The 13,713-nt window shown below is 38.1% G+C and overlaps 1 protein-coding gene across 1 annotated transcript; it reads right to left on the bottom strand.

The window, feature by feature from the left end:
- Nucleotides 1–12,579: 12,579 nt before the first annotated feature.
- LOC104235182 (uncharacterized) lies at nucleotides 12,580–13,713 on the bottom strand. The gene has a single exon (XM_009788881.1). The coding sequence runs from the start codon at nucleotides 13,711–13,713 to the stop codon at nucleotides 12,580–12,582; it is 1,134 nt and encodes a 377-aa protein (XP_009787183.1).

Raw genomic sequence — 13,713 nt, 5'->3', positions numbered from 1 at the left:
ATCATATCAATCTTTTACTCTTTGAAAATAAAATTTATGGTGGATAAAATATAATTAAGATTAAATATTCAAAACAAGAGATGAACTAATATTAAGATCTGAATCAACATAGTATAAATTATTTTTTTATGTTAAAATCAAATAATTAAATCTTTTAATTAATTATTTAGCAAGAGAATTCAATTCAATTATTTTTTAAATTCATCATATGAGTAAAATTCTTATTCAAGTTAAAAACATCTTAGGGTACATAAATTTATTTCATAAAAAGAGCATTAGAACACAAAGTAAAAAAGGTTAATATATTATTAAGAATCAAAATGTTATACAAGTGTCTGAGGAAGCACAATCAAAGCTAAATACTAAACAAGAACAAGCTTTCAAGACTATATTATAAAGAGTCGACTCTGCTATAACGGGATTATTCTTTGTAGATGCCTCCGATAGAATCGAAATAATACTTTTACGTCATGCATTACTTGAAAATATCATATCAAGAGGCATGACACTATTAGCAATAATAGCAAGTAGTGTACCAACAATGATTTTATTGCGAAGCCACCCAGTTTACATTTAATATACCACTTCAAACAACTTAAATTAACATTATAAATACATCAAAGCAGAGCATTGGTGCTAAATTTATAAGAAAAAAAAAATTAATAATATAGGATGAAGCACTTATGGCTAAGTGTCAAACGGAATTCTAGAGATATATTGGATATTAATGAACAGTTTGGCGAAAAATTAATTATTTGGGTGGTAATTTATGTCAAGTACTACCATTTTTTCCAATATCGACAAAAGCAAAGACTGTAAAAGCTAGCTTGCCAAAGTTATACTTCTGGCCTCAAATAAAAAAGATTAACTGACAAGAACTATAAAGTATGAACAAATCCAGTATTCAGTGTCTTCTTGCTTCGGGTCGGAAACAAATAAGAGCATCAAATAAAAGATGGTTAGGTTCTTCCTGAACACTTGGTTATAAATCCTAAAGGTAATCATATGCATTTAATAAGAGAATATTTCTATTATTAAATTAAAACGCAAGTTGTGCAAATCGCATGATAGAATTAGAAAAATATCTTAGTTAGCAGAAATTAATGAATACGTTGATCAACTAAATAAAAGGTTGATTGCAAAATTTTATAGCAAAAAAACAAAATATTTTTCTGTTTTTGACTCAGCAGAAAATGATACCGATAATTACCACCAAGAAGAATACTTAAGTACTTTAATATCTAACGGCCTTCTACTATACATGTTTATTGTCAAGTTCATTATTTCTTACGTATGTTAGTGTCACTGTATATATAATAGACTAAGTTGATCTTCCATTGTATATAGGTCGATTTTGAAGAAAAATATATCTGTCATGCTACTGAAAACTTAAAGGCGCCGAATAGCTTATGTAATAGCACACATATGGTATATAGAAGTTTGAACAATAACGTCATACATGCAAAATTATGATACTGGTCAATGTGCTTCTAAGTATATTCTTATCCCTCAATTCAACTTTCGTCTTCTGAAACTAAGGAATATTCTTTTAAATTTGTGTGAAAATAATTTTAGTATGTTTATATTTTGCAAATATAACAAATGAAGCACAAGAATAAACATCCTAAATATTGGACTATATTTACGATAATATATTTTTTTCCACGAATAACTGTATATTGTACTTTCAAGAGGGATATCAAGATCGACAACAAGAGTTCTGGTTAAGGCAGAGCAACCAAAATATTAGGAGGAAATATACACACAAAAATATTGTCCACAAAGAAGTGTTCGTTAAGATACCATCACATTAAATATTTTTAAATTATAATACATAACTATCTAATTAACATGACAAAACTGATCATTTGTGTAAGTTTTGATGATGTCCTTTTATTTTAAATTCATGTATTATGCTAATGTAATAATATATTTCGGCATTTAGATGATTGTTATATTATTATACATAAAAAATTTCTTATTAATTAAAATTTATTGTTCCTTCATATATATAAATGTTTAAATCATTACGTGTCATTATTAAAGTGCAACGCATGTTCATATATACTAGTTATTATAAAAGTACGAATAATTTATGATAAATATTTTACGACTAAAATATTTTCGAAATATCAACTGACTTTTATGCCCTTAAAAATTTAAAGTCTTTCTTTTATTATATAATTCCATATTGGATAAAAGTGTAAAATAAGAATTTCTCTCGTACTAGAATTTTGAAATTACCATCACTAGATACGGTTACTATATATACCTAATTTGTAATTGATTGTAATTAAGTGTTGACTTTAATCTTCTGTAAATAAAACTTTTTCCTTACAAAGTTTATATTTGATTTGCATAATTGGTGTTTGATATCATAAGTTTCTGCTAGCGATGGATGCCAAAGCCAATCCGCAGGAAAAATTTCATCTAAACTATATTTTTATTTTATATTTATAGCTACTGTTATTGAATTAGGCTTTTGTTGTTATTTTTTATTGATATTTTTTGTTTATCGTGTGCCCGTGAGAAATTCAATTCACTTACTTTTCGCCTTTTCTTCCTCGGTTTTAGATGCCAGCAGAAAGTTCGATAAATCAAAATAACAGATCATACAAAATAGATTGAGAGATTATCCGCTACAACAATTGGTTGAATTGCACAAACATTGACATCTAAGGTAATGAAAGAATTTATTTATTTTTTCCTTTATGTATTTGGCATCATTGGTTACTATTGTTTTTAGGCGGTTCTTTGCTTCGTCTAATTGATACATGGGCATAAAAATACCTTTGTAGAAGATGGATTCCTAGATAATCACATTCGATGCACCAAAATTATATATTGTATAACATATAACATGAAAAAGATCTAAATCTAAAGGAGGAGGCTTGTCGTACCTATAAATTGTGCTTATGTAGAAAACATTGATAATACAATGATAATTAGCAAACTTCTTAACGTTGGGTTGGAATACTTTTTATTAAGACGATAATTGTATCCTCTTGATTTTGACTTACATAACTAAATAGTATTAGTAGGAGATGCATTACTGATCACGTCCAACTACGCCTTATAAAAAGGACTAAGTGGTCGCTGCAAATATATAATTCGGTTCAGTCCGGAATCGAATCCCACAAGGAACTAACCTATTTACTACAACTTTTAACACTGCTAATGAATAGCCCAAACAATTTCCGGATACAAGATTTTTAATAGATAATGAGTAGAATTAAGTTAACTAATGAGAAACAATAATAAAACTAGCAATAATCAAGAATGGAGTTGAATTCAAAGGTAAAATGGTCTAAGGTTATTGATTTCCCCAATTGTCAGATTAATTCCTGACACGCTCGCTATATTCTCACCGTAATACTCTATAAGAATATGAGTTCTGGGTTACCGCAATTATCTCTCGATCAATTACGATAATTTACTAGCAGCATTCTCTCGAACTGCTCTAGTTGACAATTTATACAACTCAGAATTATCCCATCAAAGATTCGTTATCTCTAACCCTGCTTTTAAATTCAAGTAATTAATTTCTTAACTTACCCGAAAGTGGTGTTGTTCAACAACAATCTAGCCTAGTGTTCTTTCTCAAGCAACACAAGGTAACTAGACACGATTAATCAATGACCCTTTCAATTAATCACAAGAAAACACATAGTTGAACAATTATAGAATAAGAAACGGCTTAATTATATCAAAACGTAATCAAGATTTTATCCAATAATTGGTTCCATCAACCCTAGATTAAATATTTAGCTACTCATGGTAAAACAAGATAAAACCATAAAATCATTCATAATTCACAAAATAATGATAACAAAAAGAAGAATGAAAAACTCTGTTTGATCTTCTCACACTTGTTCTTGCCTCCAATTGAGTCTAAAAACAAGCTTAACCTTCACTTGGGCGAGTTTATACAGGGTTAGGATAAGTTTCCCACACTTTACACTTTAGCCCTTAAACTTTCTTGGCCTTCTCCAGATCGACCGCAGTCCGACCGTGGTCATTTTAGACTATCTGTTTTTCGCCTTTCTTTCACCACGTTCCAACCGCGGTCGCGGTGGACTATTGCCCAATTTTTCTTCGCCTTTTCTTGCTCGTTTTCATCCAGGCTCTTCTCGATTGGTCTTGAATCTACATATTTGACCCCAAAATACTCTATATCCTCCTCCTAACTCAGAGTAGCTCCTGTAAAGCATAAAAACCTCAATTAGAGCATTTTGTTATCATTTAGCACTTAAAGCATCAATAAAGTATGGTTAATTTAGAGCATAAATAGCATCTACATCGCATAATATAGGCTACTATCAACACCTCACACTTAAACTGTTGCTAGTCCTCTAGCAACAAAACCACACTCTATGGCCTAATCATCACTGGGTCACTTCCCTACTCCTTATACAAAGAATACTTCACATAGGTAGACTACCTTAGCGTAACATCCTAACCTCAAGAGTGGACTCTTTTTCTAGCCACGTAATGTCCTTAACCGGCTTTCATACTCTCAGTCAGAGGTCCAAACTTACCTTTCCTTCATGAATCACGTGCCTGCTCACCACAAAAGTGACTTGTGTCATGGTCATTATAATTCACACACCAAGGAGTTCAAATACGTAATATTTCACTCACCCTCAAAAATAAATTCTTATGCTACAAACAACGCACCATAGGCTTGCTCATAGTGTAATACTCGACTAATCGAGCTCATTTGGTCTAGAATCAAGTCGGCCTTTATTAGGTTGTAATGTTGGCTGTGGGACAGGTAGGATACACATGGGTATAGTGACCACACCTCCCTAAGAACTTCAATACATTTTTCTATTTTAAGCCCATACTTTTGTCAAACCTTCATTCCACCTTTACATCATTGAGTTAACCCCCCTACTTCTTTAAGCACACTTTCTCTTTTAAGAGTCACCACCATTTTGAGACTTATTCTTTTAAAAATTGTTCAGCTCAGTTTTTTTTATATCACTATCTTCTTAGTTCCACTCAAAAGGCCAACCAACCACCCCACACTTTAACTTTTCCATATTCAGTACAATTCAAGTGCTTCTAAGAGGTGATAGGGTTAAAAAAATAGATAATTCAAAACTTGGGTAAGGCTTGTACTGTGGTTGCCAAAAAAACAGGATTACAGGCTCAAAAGAGGTAAACTAGGATATATACAATCAGGTGGTTGAAAACATATATAGATAGGTTCAACAAAAAAACACCTATATCACTTTCCGAACCAATTAGGACTACTATTTCGCTTCGTACACATACAAGGCAAGTTCTAGGCATTGAGTATTAGCATAGAATACACAAAGCCTCACTCACACATGGCGCATGACTCAATTCAGTTAGGACCATCAGACAGTCTGCTCAAGGTGCTTAAGCCAACTCAAGAACACACAATTTAAGGCTCTATTGCTAGAGTCAACTAATGAGCCTAAGTATCACACTAAAGCAATCTCTACTCAAGGTACCATGGAGTTAAGGGATCCTATTTCTATTCTTTCCTCGCCCAAAATTCCTAAACTAAAAAAAAGAAGAAAAACAAACTAACTCCACCCGGTTTAAATGGAAACCCTTGGAAAAGAACTGTGGTTTAAAGAAAAACCAAGGGGGAGTTGATACACTACCTAACAGAAGAATTTTTTTTGTTCGACTTAAGCCCCTCAAGAGACCCGTCGAGAGGTGTCCGTCTTCGGGCCAAGTCGAAGTTAATTAACAGCAACCAAAAACACCAAACAAATTTATTCAATTGAACAACAACAACAACCATCCCCCACCCCATACTTTTTGGCATATCCCCATGTCAAGTAAATTAAAGTAGAGTAAGGTAAGGGGACTTCCCTGGTGCTCAGTACTGATCAGGGACGGTGCCAGGATCGAGGTGACACGCTCGTCCTAGCTCCCGGAGCCAGTCCATGATCTTTTTCTCTGACCTAGCATTTTGAGTAGCCAAAGTATCAACTCTAGCACTCACGTCACTGACCGAAGTGCGTAGGCCAGCCATATCCTGTTCCAAGGCAGTCATCCGGGTACTCCGGCGAGCTTGTGATGGGCCCACCTCATCAGCAATCTGCCCCGATGGAGCGACATCATGCATAGCTCCCTCATCACCATCATCGGCATCATCATCATCATCCGCCATAGCCTGCTCTTTTTCAACTGTGATTTTGCTAGCCTTGAATGGGGCTTTTAATGGCAACTTCCCATCTACTATGGGATTTTCAGGAACTCCTGAAGCACAACACATCTTGGTGACCAGGGAAGGGAAGTAGAACCCTTTGAGTATTTTCGGCGAGCGAATGAATATTTCATCCTGAATGAGTCGTGCCACATCAAAATCGTGGTGGGTTACAAAATAATAAATCGCTGCTGCTCTTGGCCCATTAACATCTGTAGTGTTGCTGGATGGCAGCAAACGGCTGTTGATGATTGTTAGCCAATACTTAGCTTCCCAAGTAAGAGATTGTGAGTTTAGGGTCACTCTCAGCTTTATGTATATTGGATCTCGGTCAGCCACACAGATTGTTTCAACAATTGGTTGCCACCAGACAGGTGGGCGTTGATAATCTTAGTAATAATCCGTCTCTCTAGTGAAGACCGACAACCTGTACACTCGGCGGATGGCCTCAAGAGACGCATCCACCAGGGTATTTCGTACCGTGACAACCCTATCAACATGGTCCGGGTAATTCGCATAAAATTCCCTTACCATCAGTACAATGCCCTCTTCCGGTTCATTAAAGAAGATGTCCAGCTGATGCCTCCTCAATTCTTCATAAATACTTGGGCATTAAACTCGCATGGCATGCCTGTCAATGTGTACTTCAGGCACCAGCTTCTTGGATGTCTTTGCATTAAACCTATCTTGCGCCGCTTTGGAGACAAACCGAGTGCGGTCAAACTGGCTCGAACTAGCCTGATCTCGAGCTCTGGATGAACCTCCTAGCCCACTAGCGGAGGAGCCTGTGGCACGTCTTTTCCTTGATTGATGCGTTGTACCTAACAAAACAAGGGCTACTATTAGTGAGAGACCGAGTTATGTGAACCCTGGGTAGTTACTCAGACTTCACCACCAACATGGTCACATTAGCCATTACAACTCAATTGGGGCAATTTCACAAGCACCTGGTGTGCATGGAACTATGATTTAACACACTTATCCCATGGAAGTACAAACTCTCCCCCCAAATCAACCACAATCACTTCACAATTCCACCCTACCACAATTAACTTCATACAACAATGCCATGCCTTTCGCTATTACAGTCTACACATTACCCCCTAAAAAAGAAGAAAAGAAGACAAAAAATTTAACTATAGATACTACAACAACTCAAACATTAAAATTGCAAAAGAGAATGGGAGAAGAAGAGAGAAAGAAATCATGACATACCTAGTTCTTGTAGAGTTGGAGTGTAATGGAGGTTAGAGAGGAGGGAGTCGGAAGTGGGGGGGGGTGAGAAATGGGTTTGTGAGAGATGTGAAGAAGAAGAAGGGGCGTGGGTTAGGGATTTAGAGTAAGAATGAGGAGTGGGGGAAGTGGGGGAGGGGGGTTAGGTTTAGAAGAGAAAAAAAAATAAAAATAAAAATAAAAAAAATAACAAAGTTAATTAGAACTTACCTGGGCGGGCAGAATAGTCGTAATTCACTGCGCCGACCCGCGTCCCGACCACGATCGCGGTGAAAAAAAGAAAAACAAAACAAAATAGTCGTGATTCATCGCGCCTGTGTCACAGTCCCATCGTGGTCGCGGTGGTCCAAAAACAGAATATGTCTAAATGCCGCGCCCGGGCCGCGGTCACGGTCACGGGCTTCCGAAAATTCTTACCTTTTTGGAGTTGGTTCTTGACCCCGACTTCTTCCAATATGCACCAATCTTGCCCTATACACTAATAAAAGGGTTAGTATCGTACACATCAAGTACAACATCAAAACAAAAAGGGAAACAAAAGAAAACATAGTTTTCCTCTCACGCAACGCCTGATTTAATGTTGCAGCATGACGCAGGCTTTGATTATCACTCCTCATTCGCGTACTGGGGCTCTTCCAAAGTTATTACCACTCTATCCCATTTTTCGTCGGCCATGCCAAGGTAATGTTTTAGCCTTTGCCCATTCACCGTGAACTTATTTGTCCCATCTTCTGATTCAATCTCCGCAGCTCCACTTAAGAACATTTGCAATACTCTGAAAGGTCCTGACCATCGGGACTTCAACTTACCCAAAAACAATCTTAATCTCGAGTTGTGTAACAACACTAGATCTTCAGGTTTGAAGTTTCGATCTAAGATGTGCTTATCATGCATTAGTTTCATCCTTTCCTTGTATAGTCTAGCACTCTCAAATGCCTGGAACCTGAATTCCTCGAGCTCATGTAGCCCGGTGATTCTGCTAGTGCGTGTGGTCTCCATATCCAAATTCAACTGGCCCAATGCCTAAAGTGCTTTATGTTCTAGCTCTACCGGAAGGTGGCATGTCTTTCCAAACACCAACTTGTACGGTGACATACCAATTAGAGTTTTGAATGTTGTGCGGTACGCCCATAATGCATCATCCAGCTTCTTCGCCCAATCGGTCCTTGTTGCATTCACTGTTTTTGTAAGGACACTTTTAATCTCCCTATTTGACAGTTCAACTTGCTCGATCGACTGTGGGTGATAAGGTGAGTCTAATTTGTGGCGAACACCATACTTTTCCAACAAGCGTGCGAATGCTCTATTACAAAAATGGGTTCCACCATCACTGATTATAGCTCTCGGGGTGCCAAAACGTGTGAAGATGTTTTTCTTTAGGAAACCTGTTGCCCCTTTTGCATCATTGGTCGGGAGAGCCACTACTTTGACCCACTTGGAGACATAGTCAACCGCTACCAATATATATTTGTTACCGTATGAGCTGACAAACAGCCCCATAAAGTCGATCCCCCACATGTCAAAAACCTTCACATCTTTGTAGTCATTGGTATCTTGATAATAGGCTAAATCTAGGTAATTTGGCGATTGTTCATGCTTCCACTTGATTATATTCCTATATCATAATATGGTTAATTGATGAAAAAGAGGCTCTAATTGTAAATTGTATACATTTCAGGTTGAGGAGCCCATGTGATGCTTTAAAAGTGTGATTGGAACCAATCTGGAGCAAGAAAGACTCCTCGGGGCTGAGTATGCTTGAAGACGAGGAAAAGAAACGATGAAACAGAAAACTGGACATACGTGCCCAGGTGCGCGCCCGTGCTACTTTTAGCGTCCAAGACATAATCCTCAGCCAACTAGCGCAGCTAGATGCGTGTCTAGCTGCACGCGCTAGTCCAAATTTCGGGAAGAATTTTTTAGGGGCAAAATTGGAAATTTGGAGGAAAACCCACTTAACCTATATAAAGTCAAGCTCACCCAAGGAAGTTTTATGAAGGTTTTCATAGTCTAGTACAAGAAATAGAGAGGCAAGAGGCAAGGAGGAGATTTGACCATCAAGTTCTTCTTTTCTTCTCTTTGTTTTGCTATTTGTGATGAAACTGAACCTATTTGTGATGAACACTAGTATGAGTGGCTAAAACCTATTGTTCTGGGGTCTTGGGTGAAACATGAATGTTGTTGTTTGAAGTTTAATTTGACAAAGCTGGTTTATCTTATTGGGTTGTTTATTTAATTCTGCTTTTAATTATTTTGTTGAGTAGCTAACAGTGAAATACTATCTACGAATCTTTAGTTGAACTCGAAAGTGGGAACTTTAGATTGCATATAGAATTAAATAGAGCAAGTTCTTGAACCCGGGCCTCGGGGAACATATTAGCAATTGGGATAGACATATACCCAATTGCCTTGTTTGGTTGAAATATGGGAATTGTAAATGCATTTTTGTTAATTTTAATTCTATAGACATATAGGCATTGAGTTAACTTGAATAGGTGAGTAAGAACTCGACAGATTCTTATGAGTAATATCAACCCTGTCAATCAATAACCCAGATAAATTGATTAGTCATTTTAAGCCAAGAACACAACACAATTGTTAATTAGCACGTGACCCTGGAATATCCTCTCCTACTGTTTGTTACTCGAAATTGTTATTTGTTTGGTTAATTGCTCTAGTTAGATTATTGCTTGGTAGTTAGGTAGTAAAACAATTACATCTCTATTTTGTGGAAAACCTCTTGAATAGACAAATTAATTTGAGTTTGAAGTAGTCAATAGTTAATCATAAGTCTTCGTGGGAACGATACTCTACTCACTACTCTATTACTTGACGATCACGTGCACTTGCATGAGTGTTTTTGGTCGCAACATATCTCGTGACGATGAGAAATGTTGCATGTCCTTTGGCATTCATCGCAACTTTTGACCCAAGTGTGGGCATCCTTGAAAAAGTTGGCCAATACAAACCCGATTCCAACACCTTAGCTGCTATCCGAATTCCTCAAAAGTGTCCACCATATGGTGAAGCATGGCAAGCCTGCAAAATAGCATCTTGATCGTTCTCGGGGATACACCTCCGGATCATGTTATCTACACATATTTTAAATAGTAGAGGTTCATCCCAATAATAATACCGACAATCGCGAAATAACTTTTTCTTTTGAATTGAAGAGAGTTCATAAGGTACAATACCGCTTGCTAAATAATTAGCAATATCAGCATACCATGAAGCCTCCTCCATTATCATAGCAAGTAACTTTTCATCTGGGAATGTCTCTATGATATATTCAACCTCCATTCTCTTTTTTGCTCCTTCCAACCTCGAGAGGTGATCTGCCATTTGATTGTCCGTCCCCTTTCTGTCACGAATTTCTGGATTGAATTCTTGTAGCAATAAAACTCAGCGAATCAAGCGTGGATTTGACTCCTTCTTTGCTATCAAGTACCTAATTGTTGCATGGTCAGTATAAACAATAACTTTTGAGCCAATTAAGTACAACCTGAATTTGTCGAAGGCAAACACTACAGCGAGCATTTCCTTTTTTGCGACAGTGTAATTAAGTTGTGCACTACTAAACGTCCTGCTTGCAAAGTAAATAGGGTGCATCATCTTGTCTTTTCATTGCCCTAAGACTGCTCTAATAGCATAGTCACTTGCATTGCACATGAGCTCGAACGGTTGCTCCTAGTTGGGTGCAACAATGATGGATGCAGTCACCAATCTATTCTTCAGCTCCTCAAATGCTAACCTGCAATCATTAGAAAACACAAAGGGCTAATCCTTTTCAAGGAGTATACATAAAGGGTTAGCAATCTTAGAGAAATCTTTTATGAATCGCCTATAGAACCCGACGTGCCCAAGGAAACTTCTCACTGCCTTGACCGAAGTAGGCGTTGGCAGCTTCTCAATTACGGCAACCTTAGCATGGTCAACCTTGATTCCTTTACTGGACACTCGATGCCCCAACACTATTCCTTCTTGTACCATAAAATGGCATTTCTCCCAATTCAGCACTAGATTTATCTCCACGCATCTTTTGAGCACTCTTCTTATGTTGTGAAGACAATCTTCGAATGAATCCCCCACCACGGAGAAATCATCCATAAACACCTCCATAATATCCTCAACCATGTCAGTGAAAATGGCTAGCATGCACCGCTGGAATGTAGCAGGTGTATTGCAAAGTCCAAAGGGCATTCTCCGAAAGGCAAAGATGCCATACAGACAAGTGAAGGACGTTTTCTCTCTATCTTCCAGGGCTATTGAGATCTAGTTATACCCCGAGTATCCGTTCAAGAAACAAAAGTGGGAGTGCCCAGCTAACCTGTCTACCATCTGGTCAATGAAAGGCAAGGGGAAATGGTCCTTCCGAGTGGTTGTGTTCAGTTTCCGGTAATCCATGCAAATTCGACATCCCGTGACCGTACGAGTCGAGATAAACTCATTATTCTCATTTTGTACGATCATCATTCCTCTTTTTTCGGCACACACTAAACATGGCTGACCCAATTGTTGTCAGAGATGGGGAAGATTACCCGTATCTAATCATTTGATCACTTTCTTCTTCACCACCTCTTTCATATTGGGGTTCAGCCTTTGTTGATGTTCTCTGGAAGGTTTATGCCCTTCTTCCAGGAGAATCTTGTGCATACAAAAAGCTGGGTTGATACCCTTTATGTCTGTCATGGTCCAACCAATGACAGTCTTATATTCCTATAGCACGTGTAAGAGTTGCTCTACCTGCACAGCTAGCAAAACAGATGATATCATAACAAGTAAAGTAGAATTAGGCCCTAAGAAAGCATACCTGTGGTGAGCTGGAAGCGGTTTTAGGTCCAACTGTAGTGGTTCCTTTATCGATGGTTTCGCAGGCGATGTTGTTCTTTCTTCTAAGTGTAAAGGCTCGAACAGGGGTTCCCTTGCCCAGAACCCTTGACCTTCGAGAGCCATGACCCACTATTCCAACTCCTCACCATCCATATTTTCCAGATTCATCAAGCAAGCTTCTAGCAAATCCTTGACATTAATAGTCTCATTCTCCTCTTGTTGTGTCACATCTACGACCTCCACTAATGAGCAATTTGCAAATTCGCTGGGTCTCCTCATAGATTGCTGAACATTGAATATGATTTCTTCATTGTTCAACCTCATTTTCAATCCCCAGTATCACAATCAATCAATGCTCTCACAGTGGCTAGAAACGGCCTGCCCAAAATGATTGGTATCTCTTCATCCACTTGACAGTCAATAATGACGAAGTCTGCAGGGAATAAAAATTTCCCCACTTGAACAAGCACATCATCAAGAATTCCAGTCGGTCTTTTCACTGTGCGATCAGCCAGTTGCAGCAACATTGAGGTCAGTTTAGCTCTGCCAATGCCCATTTTTGTGTAGATTGCCAAGGGCATCAAGTTTATGCTAGCTCTCAAATCACACAATGCTTTAGCGAAAGCATAACTCCCAATGGTGCATGGGATAGTGAAACTACCTGGATCAGACACCTTTTGAGCCATAGTTCTTGTCACTACCGCGCTGCAGGTCTGCGTTAGAGTTACAGTGGACAGGCCCTGGAAGTCAAATTTTCGCGACATCAGGTCCTTCATTATTTTTGCATACCCTGGCATTTCCCTTAAAGCATCCATCAGTGGAATATTTAGTTGAATTTGTTTGAACATTTCCATGAATTTCATGTATTGATCATCTTTCTTTTGCTTTGCCAACCTCTGAGGGAATGGTGCAGGAATCAAACTCTGCCTACTGCTTTGCGTCTTTTCTTTGCTGGAAGCTTTTTCTACTACCTGTTCTAGGAGTTGTTCCCCTTCCTTCTCCTTACCCTTGTCAACATGTGCTTGCTTGCTTACAACCTCGGTGAGCTCTGCCGACTCATCGATCTCTAATGTAACTGGAGCAGCTGGAGTAGTTGGCATTGTCTCTCTCCTGGATTGAGCAACTTCTTGCTCCCTGTCTAAATCTCTCCCATTCCTGAGACTCACTGCCATGAGATGATTCAGGTTCTGCTCCTTTGGATTAACGTTTGTATCTGTATGCAATGTTCCTTGTGGGCGATTGTTCAAGGCCATAGATAACTGTCCCAGTTGAGTTTCAATGCCTTTGATTGTTGAATCACGTGCAACTAACTTCTCTTGCATCTTTCCATTTGTCTCAATGAGTTGTTGCAGCATACCCCTGATTTCGATCATGTTACTATCATGCTGCTGATGAGGTGGTTGGTATGTTAATTGTTGCTGGTGTTGCTGATTATAGCCCTGTTGCCTTTGATAAGTCAT

This window comes from Nicotiana sylvestris, chromosome 4, assembly GCF_000393655.2.
Source record: "Nicotiana sylvestris chromosome 4, ASM39365v2, whole genome shotgun sequence".
Taxonomy (NCBI): domain Eukaryota; kingdom Viridiplantae; phylum Streptophyta; class Magnoliopsida; order Solanales; family Solanaceae; genus Nicotiana; species Nicotiana sylvestris.
The sequence above is the reverse complement of the archived record's forward strand: the minus strand, read 5'-3'. Positions and strand labels throughout refer to the sequence as shown.

Coding starts and splice junctions, on each gene's coding strand:
- LOC104235182 (XM_009788881.1), bottom strand. CDS start 13,713: ATGACTTATCAAAGGCAACAGGGCTATAATCAGCAACACCAGCAACAA.